Here is a 14,965-nt window from a genome sequence, read left to right as displayed (position 1 = left end):
GTTCTGTGATCATCCATCCATCCATCCATCCATCCATCCATCCATCCATCCATCCATCCATCCATCCATCCATCCACCCATCCACCCATCAATCCACCCCTCCCACCCTATGGTGCTCAGCATGGACACATATTTCTCTGGCTCTCCCTTCCTCAAGTCCAGCTCTAACCCCCTCCCATCCTCCCATAGCAGCCACCAGCCCTACCAGTAATGAGCCCAGGGACATGTTCATTCCCACCCCAAGGTTGGTGCTGCAGCAGGAGGCCCTGGCAGTGGGGTGACACACAGAGCTGCCAGCCCCAGCCCAGCCCATGGTAGTGCCAGCGGCAGTGGGGCCAGTTTCTCTTGCTGGTTCAGCCTGGTGCAGATGCTATCAAACCAGTGCAAAACCCTGCCCGGCAGCCAGCCATGGGGGCAGGAGTTTGTATCTCCCTCTAGGGAAAGCCACCAGCACCTGTGGCCAAGGTTGACCCTGCGCCCTGTAACACATGCAGGCCAGTGCAGGTTCCCTTTCCCCAGTGTTCATCATCCCAATAAAGCAAAGAGTGCATGTGAAGAATGATGGTGGCAAAGAGGGATCCTGGCTGCAGCTGTGAGAGGTACACTGTGAGGCTGCTGGCAAATCTAGCCAGAGTTTGGGCATCTTTGCCAGACATAGGACATTTCATGACCATTCAGGGAACAACTGAATGGATTTTGGCAGCAGCTGTTGTGGCAGGTCCGGGTCAAGATGGGAGAGAAGGTTAAATTAATAAACAACTTGACCTGTACTTGCTCACTGAACTGATTTATGAAGCATTTCTCCTTTATGGGTGTTGGGTTAAGGCCAGACAGTTTTCACTACAACTCTGTAATGTGTATCAGTTGTAACTGGAGAATAACCTGTCTAATCCCTGGAAAACACAGGCAGACAAAGCTTAACTTCAGGAGCTGGCCACCAACAGCACGGCAGTGTGCACAATCCCCTGGGTAGGAGCAGTCTTTTCTCTCTTTTTTCTTTTCTCTTTCTCTATGATGCCTCCCCATGATAAACACCCATTAGGAAGACATAGTTTTTCTTTTCTTCTTCTCTTCAAAGCAAGTAGCTGTATGGCATAAATTTCCCAAGGATGTCTGAACATTTGCCATGCTCATCCCAGGCTCTGCCGCCACCACCAGCCTGGTCTGGCCCCTCCTATGCTTCCTAAAGGCAAATAAGAGAGATGAAAGGGGACTCAGCAGTCGCCTTTTCATTTAGGCGAGGTGCTTCAATGGCAGGCTGGTGGGCTGCAGACAGCAGGCAGAGATTTAGTAAAATCATTTCTAATCAAGTTGTCTTTAGTAAAACCCTCTCAAATCTTTGTGTGAGCACTGAAGCAGTAATATAAGTGCTCATTATTGTCTTTCTTTTGTACTTCAGTTAAAAGTTACCTTCCCTCTACAATGCATAATCACCAGCCAGAGCAGCCAGCCAGCCTGGCTGATCCCCATGCCTCAGGTCTGGCAGCACTTCTAACCCCATAGCTGAGGCACGTGCAGTGCCATTCCCAGGCTGCCCAACCACAGGTAAAATACTCTAATAATCCCATTGGCACAGCCCTGGCAGCACAGCCTCAGCACCATCGGGGTCTTTGGCTGGGGACTTTGCCAATACAGAGTGCAGAGCTCAATGGACCTCCATGGGACACTTACATCTGTGTTCAGTGGCATAAACTGGGAACAGTCAAGGACAGGCAGAAATGCTGGTGCAGTGGTTAAAGGAGACTTGTTCACTACCTGCAACTCATCCTGGGGCAGGGAAGTTTGAGGGTAACCTGAAGAACAAAGATCTCTGCATTTAGATTGGGATGTTTTTCCCACACATTGCCCTTTTCCCCCCACCTTTCCCCAATTCTAGACAGAAGTGCTTCAGGGACAGTTAGCTACAGGTATTTTCTACCACTTTTGTGGGACCTACTTAAGCAATGCCCAAATTGCTCTCATTCTTGAAACAGATACGTTTCTGGGCACTTCATAAACACCAAGGAATTATTTCTGTCGGATGATGCCAGCAGCGCTGTGAGGATTGCTTTGAGCAGAGCAGTGCTGAAGGAGAAACAGACTGGGTCATCCAAGTGACAAAAACATCAGAGCTAGAGTAGTAATTGCATATTTCTAACTGCCATGTTTCTCATCCCTCTCCTATTGCTTTGCTGTGCTTACCTGAGCAAGACAGGCTGTTACTAGTCTTACTTGAACGCAACAGCCTGCTGCTCCTAGAAGACATTTATGCATGGGTTAATCGCACACAGTGAAAAGGGACACTGAGGTACAGATGCTGTCACAAGAGCTGCACAGAGGCAGCTTGGCACCAGAGTGTGCGTGCCAAGAGCACAGCCAGGCAAGGAGAGCTTGGAGAAGAGGGGTATGCTGCTGTGAAGTGTGATAAACCTGTTGATTTGCAGCCCATTCCCATATGATACGGTAGCTACCACAGCATGCAAAATGAACACATTTTTTGCTGCTGGGCTTTGTACGATTCAGCTCTTTCACAGAGGTACTCAGGCTGGACTGAGGTGTTGTCCTGGGAAAGAAAGCACCCCTGTGTATCACAAAACCTCTCACCACTCCTCTGAAAAGCACTGTTGTTTCTTTGGAAGGTGGCCACAGCTTTGGGAATTCTCGCAAAGACATTGAATAGACAAAGTAAAATCTGCTGTCCTTCCAGCACATTGTAATCATTGACTTGGGCTTCTCTCCCAACTTCTTCTGCCTTGGAGCCAAACCACTGCTCCAGTTTTTGATGCATATCCTGAGAATTATTTAGCAGCAGCAGCTCTTTTTCAAAAGCCAGTCATAACAGTGCGTTTTTGCCTAAAGGAAACATCGTTCTTTCTGGACAACTTTTCCTCCATTTTCCTTTAAGGCAGCACTGGGAGATCTCAGGACTGTGTCTCTAAAATATTCATGTGATGGCTATTCATTATTCATGTAGTTCACAATGCTCAAATTCAGCGGTACTGCCAGCCTCAGCCTGACAAGCAGACCCATTAAGAAACCCTCCCCACAGCAGCCCTGAAAGAACACCAAGACAATTTTGTTCTGTGCACAACTGCAGCTGCTTGAACCCCCTCCTCTCCAGCTGTACTCAGAAGTGGATTGGTGTGGACAAGTGAAGCTTGTTCAGCAAGCTTCTCATCTTTTGGTGAAGGCCTTGCTCCTCTTTAGAAACAGCAGCAATGCTGAGGAAACTCTGAGGCAGGGCTGCCTGGCCAAGGCTGAGCCCTGAAAAGGCACCAACCCCGCTGGGGCCCTCGGGTGAGTTTTTTAGACTCTGCTTCTTCCATCAGCTCTATGAAGATAAAATCACCTCCTTGCCTGGCAGGGTGGGGGCAAGTTAATTAGAGAGAACTGCCTGCCTCTCTGAAGGCACAAAGCACTGGATGGGAAACCGATGGGATTTCTACAGTTCCCGTTGTGTCAGCTCTGCGCAAGAAGTCACCTGTGCTGCCCACTGCTGTCCCTCCACACGGTGCCATGGTGGCAGTCCCCAGGATGGAGCTCTGAGCAGCCCCAACACCACCTCTGTACCCTTGACTGGCAGCATGGTGTGAGGACAGCTGTCCAGCACCAGCCCACCCAGCAAGCCCTCCCCAGGGTGCCATGACACCCAAAGGAGCGCTCTGCTCCACTGGACACCGGCTGCCCTTCTAATTATAGCAGCAGGTGCAGGAAGCGCCAGGGCGGCCTGCGCAGGAAGCGGGGTGTGCCGCCCTCGGTGACTGAAAAACAGGCAGAGGTGTGCTGACAGCACCTCAGCCCCACCGAGCAGCAGAGCCCTGCCCCAGGGCTGCTCCCGGTCTGCAGCACCCTGAGCAGCACTGGCATCACCCTTGGTGCCCCCAGGGGATTCAGGCCTGCCTCAGCGTGGACCTCTTCACATGGCCCCGGCATCACCTGTGCTCCCAGCCCCGAGCGCCCGAGCCCTGCCAGGGCACACCCGCTGCAGGATGGGGTGCTGCTCCCCTTCAGAGAGGCAGGTGGGCAGCAGGGGTGACATGTGGCTTCCATTAATAGCTGTTAAGGACCCTTCTCCCTGAGCAGGTCATGCTCTCCCCTGCCTTACCAGCTCATCTCAGGCTGTCCCTGCTCCTGGTGACTTGCTGCTGGCCAGACCTGGATGACAGCTGGCAGGGCTGGGGGCCATGGCACCTTGCCTGCCTGCCACCACTGATGGCCTGTGAGGCTCAGGAGCCACTCAGTCTTTCCGCTATATGGAAAAACCTGACAGTTCAGCATTTCCTTTGTTCCAGTTTGGAACAAAGAGTCAAAATTTTGACATGTTGCATAGTTATAGAGACTCTGAAACTCTTAGTTTTGGAACATACTGAAATGCCGGTTTGCAGTGTTTCACTTTGACTGTGTCACTTCAGCTGCTGCAACACAAGAAGTTCTATTGCTACCTGCAGGGAGAAAGCCTGACATGTTTTCATACACTAACAAAATCAGTACATTCCCATGAATTATTTTGGTCTTGTCATACGAACTTTCCCCAGAACCTTTTTGCACCACTCTCCCCAACCAGAGATCTGCAACAGCTCCAATTCCAGCTGCTGGGCACAAAAGCCATCCCTAAAATGGGACTGCACCCTGCAGGGTTTCACTCTCTCCATCAGACAGACACTTGCATCTCTCCACACTGCACGTGGCAGCCAGCATGGGCAGCCTGGCAGTTTCCTTCAACAGAAGTGTTGGGCAGCTGCCTGCCTGTCTGGGCTCCAGAGACGCCGTGCACCCCAGAACCTACGGGCTCGTGGTGGGTGTGACCATGGGTTCCAGTGCAGACTGGAGTGGCCAGGGCAGGAGAGGGATGGAGTGTGGCAGGGAGTGGGATCTGCCGAGGGCCAAGTACAGCACTCGCTGTGCTGCCGGCTCTGGGCCGCAGGGCAGAGATGGTATCTTACAGATTTTCCCACGCCTCGTTCAGGATTTGCATGCTTGCACGAAGGCAGGTGATGCTCGGTAGCTCCTGGAATACTGCATAAATAGAGAGCAGGCTGTTGCACAGCCCCCAGGCTACAGCACTGTACAGATAAGCCCCCAGCATGCAAGTCCTACATATCACGGGCTGGTGCTGCCGGCCTTGCAGGCCAGGATGGAGCCTCGTGCTCACTGAGAAGCAGGCAGCATGCCCTGGCCCCATAGGGCAGGCTCCCCTCTCACTGTGCCTCAGCTTCTCCTCCTGGCAATGAAACGCAGACATCCAACACCACAGGAACAGCCTCAAGCATGGAGCAGGTGTCCCAAACTTAACTGGGCTGCTCCCTGCTGCCAGGCTTCACCCAAAGGTTGTGGCACAGCTCCTCAACCCAGCACAGAACTCAGAGCATTTTGTGTGGGAATTGCTGTCACAGAGCACGATTTGTAACGTGCTCTTCAGCTGCTGAAGCATGTGGCAATCATCTGTGCCCAGAACTGAAGCAGTTGCTACATAGCAGGAAAGAGATGGTCCTGAATTAACTGGGCCCATTAATTAAGCAAAGAAAGCTACAATGGTCTGGCACACTGACTGGTGAGCAAGCATAGCAAGGAACTGAGCCAAGGCAGATTCCATTCTCGAGCAGGGATGTGACCACAAGACGCGTTCCCTGCTGCTGCACTTCCAAGTGGTACAGAGGCAGGTATTCTGCAGTGCTGTTGCTCCCTAGCCACCATCTGGAGCCCCCAGTGGGTCTCTGAGATGCTGATAAGGAACCCTCTACCACAAGAATGCAATGCAGAAATGGCAGCACTACTGCCTTAGGACTGGGGAGGCCATGAGGAGGGCAAAGGGGTCAGATTGCCTCCTCACCTTACACACAATTGGGGTTTGCAGAAATTTATGGCCAAGGGCTGTTGGAGAGCCACAGGGCTCAGCAGCCTGCATGACCTATGCTGTGAAAACTTGAAGTCTACATTCCTGAACACAGATCATTTCAACTGGGATGGCAGAGACGAGGATGACTCTGCAAACAGCTCTGTGGGCATCATTATCTGAAGTGTCTATGTACCAGCACCAGTGCCCCCAGAGGCAGCACCGCAGGAGGGTGTGTGGGCCTCCCTTCTTGCTCCATCCCACCTGGAGCAAACACCTGCCTGCTGAGCCAGCAGCCCAAGGCTCAGAACAGGTTCCTCTGCCCACAGCTAGAGGAGGCAGGGTTTTGGCAAAGCAACTCCCTCGTATGGAGAGACTGCCATGCCCACGCGTCTCAGAGGAGCAGACAGGGTTGCTCTTGGCCTTGCAGCTCACAGGCCCTGCTCAGGCAGGTGGCAGCCACTGAGCACAGGGCAGGCGTGCGTCTGAGGAGCTGTGGTTCAGCAGGACACCTTGAGGGAGGAGGCAGATCTTGGAGCACTGCGGGAGTGCCACACCATGTGTGGGTGTCAGATGTCACCTCAAGCCATTGGATTTATTTTATGTGCACAGCAGCATCTTCTGTTTCCACAGAAAGGAAAGCAAGACAAAGAAGACAAAAGAAAAGTACATTGAATGCTTCTTGAAGATGAATCAGCTGTACAAACCAAAGTCTTTCTCTCCCTGCCATGCAGTGGGATGATCCTGCAGGCTGGCAGGAGCTGTCTGCCACAGGCTGCAGCATAGCACATAGCCCCTCCTGCCCCCACACCGGCAGCACCATGGGGGCTCCCCTGGCACCCAGCCTGCATGGGCTGAGAGCTGAGACCCCCCCAGAGTGGCTGCTGCTGGGCACTGTGGCCAGGGCACATCTCAGCCCCTCACCTGCCCTCCTGTAGGTCCCAGTGTGGTTTTGTTGAGGAAGCAGAGGGCTTGGTTCAGCACGGTGCCAAGCCCAGCTGTGCATCCCAGTGGGTGCTGGGCTTCATGCTGAGGAGCCTGGCCTGTTTTGCCCCAGCCCTGGCCATGCAATAGTTTGTGTGCACTGATTGGTGCACACCCAGCTCATGCAGCTCTCCAAATGAAGTTTTCTCATTGGAAAATGGGAGCATTAACACATTCACTTCTCAGGGCAAGCAACAGCCTTCCTAACACTGGCAAACTGCTGTGCTAGAGCCACTGAAGACAGGAAATGGAGCATGTTGCTGACCCACATCTACCACTGGCCTCTGGGATCCCCTGGTACCAGCTGTGGCTGAGAAGTCTCAAGGGATGGTGCTGACCACGCTGCCTTCCAGTGAGGGGCATTTTGGAAATACGAGCAAATGGGCAAGTGGTTTTTAATAGTTTGATGCTGGTCACTGTGGATACTTGCAATTCCCAAGTAATCTGCTAGATGGCATGATGTAATAATAGTAATAATAATAATGATGGTAACAACAACAACGATAATTACATACTAGTTTAATTGATCCAAACTCTAGAAATGATTTGTCAAAGAAGTTAGGCAAGTGTTTACGTAGCTTACTGCACGAGTACGTACTGCCTCCCTTTTGTCGAGCATTAATCCAAACTCTGAGGAAGTGCCATTATCTGTAACGTTGGAATTTCTATTCTTTTTGGCAAAGATCTGACACATGACACAAGAAGCTATAGTAATAACACAGAGATCAACTTTCTCATTATGTCTGCGAGTGTACTCAGCAACCCCAACAAGAAATTACAAGACAGCTTCTTGTTCTTCGGCTGCTGCATATAAATAAAGTGCAAAGGATTACTCATACATAATAACTAGTATTTGCTGCAGGCCCTTCAGGTCTCAGAGCCGGACTAACCAAACCAAAGGAAAGATCATGTTGCAAGAACGGGATTTGTCCATGGCACACCCTGACCGGGCAGGCAGCTGAGGCTGGGGCTCTCCCAGTCGTGGGATCTCCCAGAGCGTGAGGTCCCACAATGTCTTTGGGATTTTTATCAGTTTAAGGGGATTTTGGGCAGACGGATGCCCCGCGGTGCCCTCTCCATTCTCCCCGCCCGTGCTGACGAAAGCTGCGGGAGAGCGCTACGGCAGCCACCCTCCTCACACGGCCGCGGGGAGCGAGGCGGGGCTCACGGGGCAGCACGGGGGTCCCCGCTCCTCCGCGCCCGCGGCGGCACCGCCGGCCGTGCCCCGCTGGAGGCCGCGCTCCGCTGCGAGCGGGGAAGGGACGGGGCCGCCCGGCCGGGCTGGCACCGCCCCGTGCCCGCCCCCTGCCCGCCCCACGGCGCGGCGGGGCCGGGGCTGGGGCCGGGGCCGGGGCGCCGCGGCGGGCGGCGCAGAGCGGCGGCGGCGGGCGGGCGGCGAGCAGCGAGCCGCCGGCTCGGCGGGCCCGGGCAGCGGGCGCTCCGCCCTCGGTACCCGGGGCCTCCCCTCTCCGCGCCCGCGGAGCGCGGCGCCCGCCTATATCTACGGCCGCGGCGGCCCGGCGCCCGCAAGGATGTGAGGCGGGCGGGCAGCCCAGCCGCCGCCGCCGTGGCATGCCCCCCCGCGCCCGGAGCCGTCGGCGCGGCGCCTAGCCGCGGCTCCGCGGGGCCATGCTGCCCTGGAAGCGGAGCAAGGTGGAACTGGCGGCGGGCGAGGCGCGGCGGCAGAGCAAGCCCAAGGGGTACGCGGTGAGCGTGCACTACTCGGCCCTCACCTCGCTGGCCCGCGCCTGCCCCGAGAGCGCCCTGCACCGCGTGGGCAGCATGTTCCGCTCCAAGCGGCGGAAATTTCGCGTCACCAGCGAAGACCCCACGTATACTGTGCTCTACCTGGGCAACGCCACCACCATCCAGTCCAAAGGTGAGGGCTGCACCGACCTAGCCGTCTGCAAGATTTGGAGCAAGAGCGAGGCGGGCCGGCAGGGCACCAAGATGAAGCTGACCATCAGCGCGCAGGGCATCCGCATGGCCCACGCCGAGGACAAGGGGCTGCGCCGGCCCGGCCATCTCTACCTGCTGCACCGGGTCACCTACTGCGTGGCCGACCCGCGCCTGCCCCGTGTCTTCGCCTGGATCTACCGCCACGAGCTGAAGCACAAGGCGGTGATGCTGCGCTGCCACGCCGTGCTGGTCTCCAAGCCCGAGAAGGCGAAGGCCATGGCCCTGCTGCTCTACCAGACTTCGGCCACGGCACTGGCCGAGTTCCGCCGGCTGAAGAAGCGGGACGACGCGCGGCACCAGCAGCAGCAGCTGGTGGGCGAGCAGAGCATCCCGCTGGTGCCGCTGCGCAAGCTGCTCAACGGGCAGTGCTGCTACAAGCCGCCGGTAGAGCGGAGCCGCAGCGCGCCCAAGCTGGGCTCCATCACGGAGGACCTACTGGGCGAGGAGCAGGAAGAGCGGGCCATGCACTGCGACTGCGAAGACATCCTGGAAGCGCTGGGCGAGCCCGAGGGCGAGCTGCTGCGCCCCAGCACCGGCCGCGGCGAGAGCCCAGAGCTGGGCCAGCTCCTCCGCGACCTGGGCGAACTCAGCCTGGGCAACGACTTGCGCTCGCTGCGCGCCGACCTGCGCGTCCGCCGCCTGCTTTCCGGGGAAAGCACGGGCAGCGAGTCCTCCCTGGAGAGCGGCGGCACGGACGGGGCCGCCCCGCCCGGCAGCGACGCCGAGCAGCCGCCCCCCGGCGACCCCGAGACCGGCTGAGCACTCGAGCCCGTACGGGCTTGCACGGTGCCGCCGGGGCGCACCGGCTTCCCTCCGGGAATGCACGGCCCCGCCGGGGCGCACCGAGTTCCTTCTGACCCCTCCGGGAGTTCACGGTCCCTGCCGGGAGCGCACGGCCCCAGCGGGGCGCACCGGGTTCCCTCCGGGAATGCACGGTCCCTTCCGGGCGTGAGCGGCGCCGCAGGGGCGCACCGGCTTCCCTCCGGGAATGCGCGGCCCCGCCGGGGCGCACCGGGTTCCTTCCGGCCTCTCTTGGAATGCACGGTCCCTTCCGGGCGTGCACGGCCCCACCGGGGCGCACCGGACCCCTCCGGCCCCGCCGGGGCCCCTCGGGGAATTCGCAGTCCCGCCGGTTCCCCGCGGTGCCCCCGCATCCCGCGGAGCGGACGCCCTTCCCGTGCCGGTGGCCGCCAGAGCCGGACCCCAACTCGCCGCGGCCCGAGGAGGGGAGGCGGCCGCGGGCTGTTTACCTCCGGCTCAGCCCTTGAAGATCTGCCAAATTCCTGGAATAGCTTTCCCCGGGGAGGGCGGCGGGAGGGAGGTGTTGCGCCTTGTTTACAGTCAGAAATCTCACATCCGAGAGGCCCCCCCGCCGTTTTCTCCATTAAAGTCACTCCATCGTGCTGTCGTGTCCAAGAGGTTTGCACTGTTGTGAAGTTGGGTTTTTTTTTTATTATTATTGTTTTTAAGTTAGACTTTTTTTTGGGCCCCGGTCTCAATACTCTAGATCTTTTGCTGTGCAAAAGAAGACTACTTGTGGCTGTTCACCTGTACATAGGGAAATGTATGCAAATACATTTTGTTATTTTTAAGAACACCACCATTGCGATCTCCTCTGTTTGCACATATGTGAAGAAAATAAAGATGACGGTAACTTAAAAGAAACTGGGGTCACTGTGGCAATTTGGCGTCTGTGTGTGGATTCCTGTAAGGAGGTGGGGGGCAAGAGATCCCTTGGGGAAGTGTTGTAGGTAGAGGAGAGCACTACACAAAAAGGCTGTTTTAAGCATCAAGCTTGAAATGATTCCCAAGCTCCCTGGAAATGTTACACTACAGGGTGCTTAAGAGCTCTTAAAAGGCACAGGGATGAGGTTTTCTCTCTACAGCCTCTAATGATGGACAGGAAAGTGCGAGAAACCTCTAGTCAGGGCTGGACCCTAGTCTGGAGAAGCCCAGCTGTGGGGCCCTGAGATGCCCTGAGGCAGGGTCCCTCTTCCCTGGGCACTGGGGATACTGCACAATGTTAATGCCCTCTGCATCCAGGTGCCGGTCCCTCGCTGCTCGCAGTGCCAGCCAGAGACAATTTTATAAACTCTCCCAGGGTAAGCAGTGAAGTTGATTAGCCACGGGACTGCTGCGGTATTTTTAGCTGTAAATCTGTATGTGGCAAGCTCCCAAGGCAGGAGAGATGTTCCGGTTTCATTTGTCCCCAAGTGGAGGTATCAATTAAGAGATAATTAATCTGGCATTTCTGATGTCTAAATGTTTTCCACTGTGCTGCAATCGGTGGAGTTGCAGGAATGTCAATGAAAAGCCCAACCAGCTGCCAGGGCCAGACCACACTCCTTGTGCAAGGAGCCCGCCTCAGAACTTGTAAATACCTCATTAAAATCCATTGCAAAATCTGCCACCACACCAGCGAGACCATTGTCTCAGTATGAATCAGTCAGAGGACAGAGGCACAGTGGCATGGCTTCCATGGGAAGGGGTAATGGGGAGAGGGGGGAGTCCCCTTAAAGTTGGCACCTTCTTGCCTTGTGATGTGCAGCGAGATGCAGCAGGTGACGGTGGCCACTGCTGGATTTGAGCACGCTCAGGCCGGCGCTGCAGACACACCTTGCTAAAGAAATACTGTGTCTTGCTGCTTTTTATCAAACAAAGCTCCCTTTGCCTTTCCCAGGGAGGGAAGGGGCACGAAGGGGAATTGAAACACCAGGGAGAGAGAGCTTATCCCCAAGTGCTTTCCCCAAGATGAGGCTTGCCTGACTGCCTGGCTGGCAGCAGGGAAGCTGCAGTGCCCTGGGCTGAGGTTAGTGCCCCAGGTCTGTGCCCAGAGCTCTGCTCTCCCGGGACAGAGGGAGCAGGCAGTGCTTGGAGCAGGGAGCACTGGGGCACCTGGGAGCAGAGAGGGCACGCCGGGCGAGTCCCGGGGGTAGTTAACTAACCCCGGGTGTTGAATGACCGGGTGGTGTTTGCTTTACATCCTCAGTGTGTGCTTAAAGGTGGTTAATAGCCTGAGCTTAGTCAATGCCTTTCCTCTCTCCAGAAGAGCCATCATGTCTGCAGCAGTGAGAAAAGGTTTTTATCGCATGCCAGAGCTAAAAGCACAATTCCCTGAGCAGCAGTAGCAGCAGCCAGGGCCTGAAGCATTTCCCCTTGAAGCCATTAGCAGGGCTACTGTGCAGTTTCCTTAGAGGCCTGTATAGATCATTAGCTGTAGAGTCCAAATCCCTTTGTGCCTGGGATATTTTGGTACTAGAACCGTAAAAAAAAAGTCATATGTACATCTGCAGTGCTAGTGTGAGGTTATTCATGTGTGCTTAGCTGCCCTGCCCTCCCCATAGCAGCATGCCTGGGCCTGCAAATGAGAACAAGTGCATAAGAGGAGGAAAAGGTAATTTTATTTTCCACACAGAAAGTTTGAAGGAACATCTTCCTAGAAAAATGAGAGGAGGAGAGAGTGAGACCTTCTCTCTAACAGATTTGAGTAAAAGGCTGAGCTGCTGCTGTTCTTTCCTTTTAAACAAGTAGCTGCTTGCTAAGCTGAAAAGCCTACTGCTGGCTGATGGGCTGGTGTGGGGAGGTGCAGCAGGGCTTTGGGAACGACCTGTTCCCATATGTAGAGGACAAACTGTTCTGTGGTCTCTGCTCGGTGCCAGGCCTGATGCCAGCCCCCGTGCCAGGGCTGCTGCCCACTGACAGTGTCCCACCGAGCGTGGCACTGCCCCTGCTGGGGCTGTCGGCAGAGGCACGTTCCCTGTCGATCAGGCTCCATCCATCAGCACTAACTCAGCCTTACAGCTCCGGATGGTGAATCAGCCCCTGACGCAGCGGAGGCGTGAGGGCTGCGCAAAGAGCAGCACAGACTCTGAAACTGCTCCCCAACAGCCTGGCAGCCCCATCCCACCACTGCTTTCCCAGGGACAGGCAGGCAAAGGGAGAGAAAGGCAGCCTGATAGCTCTGCCAGTAGGTTTGAACTGTGGGGGAAGAAGTCAAATGCAGGAACAGGTGTTTGCTGAATTACCTGTCAAGCACTGCTATCTCCCCCTGGTGCAAATCACTGCCCTGCCCAGGCTCAGTGGGCCACCCAAGGTGGTTTCCAGCACAGCAAGGTTGAACACTGAGCTTCACACATCTCTGACCTAGCAGGGAGTGTGTGATGAATTGGCCAGAAAATACCTATAACAAGCAACACAACACTAGGAAAGAATGTGATCCTGCTCTGAGCCTGGCACATGGAGCTGATGCTTTGGCAAGTCATCTTAGGTGCTGCACCAGGTGCCTAAGGTTCCCCAAGTGTGTTATAGATAAATAGAGCATGTGATTATTCCAAGCAACAAAGAGATTAAGGGGGAAAAGAGCCGTTTTTGCTAATACTATTTATTGACTGTGTATTTGCTGATGTACTACAGATTTTCTCCTGAAAATGAGGTTGAAGGGGGACCACACAAATGTGGAAGCATTGGCAGGAACTCATGTACAAGTTCTTGTTTTTCTCTCCCCTTAGCATGCCCTTTTCCCATCTTTAGGTCTTCCTCATCCACAACAGGAAAAAATATCATGTGCAACCAGAAAAATTAGCCAGTGGTCAAGTGGAATGAGCCAAGTCATTAAATGACTTTTTGCCCAGACTGTAGTACTGATTTAGATCCAGAATTATTTGCAGTTTAGTTTGGAGATGTGCCTTGCACGGGGCACATCCAGTTTGTCTGAACAGAGGGGATGTGGGAACTGCTGGCTCAGGGGCTGCTTTGCACTCCTGGATGTGAAATCTTGTTGAATGGCACCAGGTCAGTGGTGAAAACCTCCTCCTTTTTGGGGACTATAGGCAATACTCAGTATCAAGTACAACCCTGGGACAGTTCCAAGTCACCTTCAGCACACACACTGTGACTCTCAGAGAAGCAGGAAGGCGTCAGGATTTCCTCCTTGGCGGTGTGTTGGAGAAGAGCAGCTGACCTGTCCCCCTGCTATTAGTCATTCCCAAGGCATCACAACTGTCCCATTGCCCAATTCTTGGCCATCACACCAAAACTTCTATTATTCAGTGGGGAAAGGATCCCAAATTTCATCCTGCAGGGAAGGCACAGGGCAGACAACCTGCTGTCAAACTGTCCAAAGGGTTGTGGGTGACAGCACTGCACAGCCCTTGGTTTTCTTGGGTGAGGGTGGGCAGGGTCCCACTGATGATGGAAAAAACTGGTGTGCTGCAAGGAGGGTGCAGTGCCAGCCATCTATGCCTTACCTCCTGCTTCTCCTGGAGCTGGGAAGAAAAAAACCCTGCATTTCCAAGGTCAGCAGCAGCCCCAGCTCCCGCAGAGCTCATGTGCTGTAAAGGCGTCTCCCCCTCCTCACCCCAGCCGCTGGTAGCAGCAGGGGCTGTTTTCCTCAGCAGCTGGAAGGAGATGATGTGCAAGGACAGGAATGCGAGGGCAGGCAGCCAGGGCAGTGCAGGGACAGCGTGGGGTCCCAGAGGCCAGGCCAGGTCGGTTCATCCACGGGGCTCAAAGAGCCCCATGGAGGAACGGAGCTGATCTGGCCTCTGAGGTTCTGCTTCTCTCCATATCTCCATCACCCATCCCAGACAAGGTGACCTCTAGCTTGCTGCCTGGTGCCTTGTAGGGGGCTGAATCTTGGCAATGTGCATGAGCCAGGGGGGTGCAGAATTGTCCACTGCTACTTCCCAGCAGGAAATCAAAGCTATGCATTCAGAAAACCATGACATTCCCCCTTGCCGGTGGGGGCTCTGCCTGGTGGGAGGGCTGAGCGCTATGAAAACACTTAGAGAAGCAGTTATATAATGAAGGACAAGGTCCCAATCCAGCCTTGGCTCGACAAGGCAGCCCTGCAAGAAGCTGAGCTCCAGGCTGCAGCTGCCTAGCACCCTCCAAGATCCAACCCTGGTCACTGGGGTCTGTGCTGCTGCTGAGGGGTGGAGGTGGGAGAAAGGCTGCAGAATGCTTGTTCCCAAGCTGGGGAATGTTCTGCATGCCCAGACTTGGTAAGCCATAGCATAGCTTCCATCTGTGGCTTAAATCAAGCCCCTTTGATGGTAGTAACTGGCCAAGGTCTGGGACAGGATAGCCCAGGACTGATGAAGGTCAGGGTCTGCTAGCTGCGGGCATCTCGGCTTTCATGCCACTGCCCAGATGTCTTGGACCCAGTGGTGGCACATCGTGGTATACATCATCTGTCCCTATGCTCCAAAA

The 14,965-nt window shown here is 55.2% G+C and overlaps 1 protein-coding gene across 1 annotated transcript; it reads left to right on the top strand.

Moving 5' to 3' along the window:
- Positions 1 to 8,232: 8,232 nt before the first annotated feature.
- Positions 8,233 to 10,420, top strand: FAM43A (family with sequence similarity 43 member A). Its single transcript, XM_023947375.2, has one exon. It carries the CDS (start codon positions 8,426 to 8,428, stop codon positions 9,512 to 9,514), a length of 1,089 nt encoding a protein of 362 aa, XP_023803143.2. The 5' UTR covers positions 8,233 to 8,425; the 3' UTR covers positions 9,515 to 10,420.
- Positions 10,421 to 14,965: the final 4,545 nt, after the last annotated feature.

This window comes from Cyanistes caeruleus, chromosome 10 (genome assembly GCF_971803275.1).
Source record: "Cyanistes caeruleus chromosome 10, bCyaCae1.hap1.1, whole genome shotgun sequence".
Lineage (NCBI taxonomy): Eukaryota > Metazoa > Chordata > Aves > Passeriformes > Paridae > Cyanistes > Cyanistes caeruleus.
This window is presented reverse-complemented; position numbering and strand designations above follow the sequence as displayed.

Excerpts from the sequence above, each read along its gene's own strand:
- FAM43A (XM_023947375.2), top strand. The coding sequence starts at position 8,426 with ATGCTGCCCTGGAAGCGGAGCAAGGTGGAACTGGCGGCGGGCGAGGCG.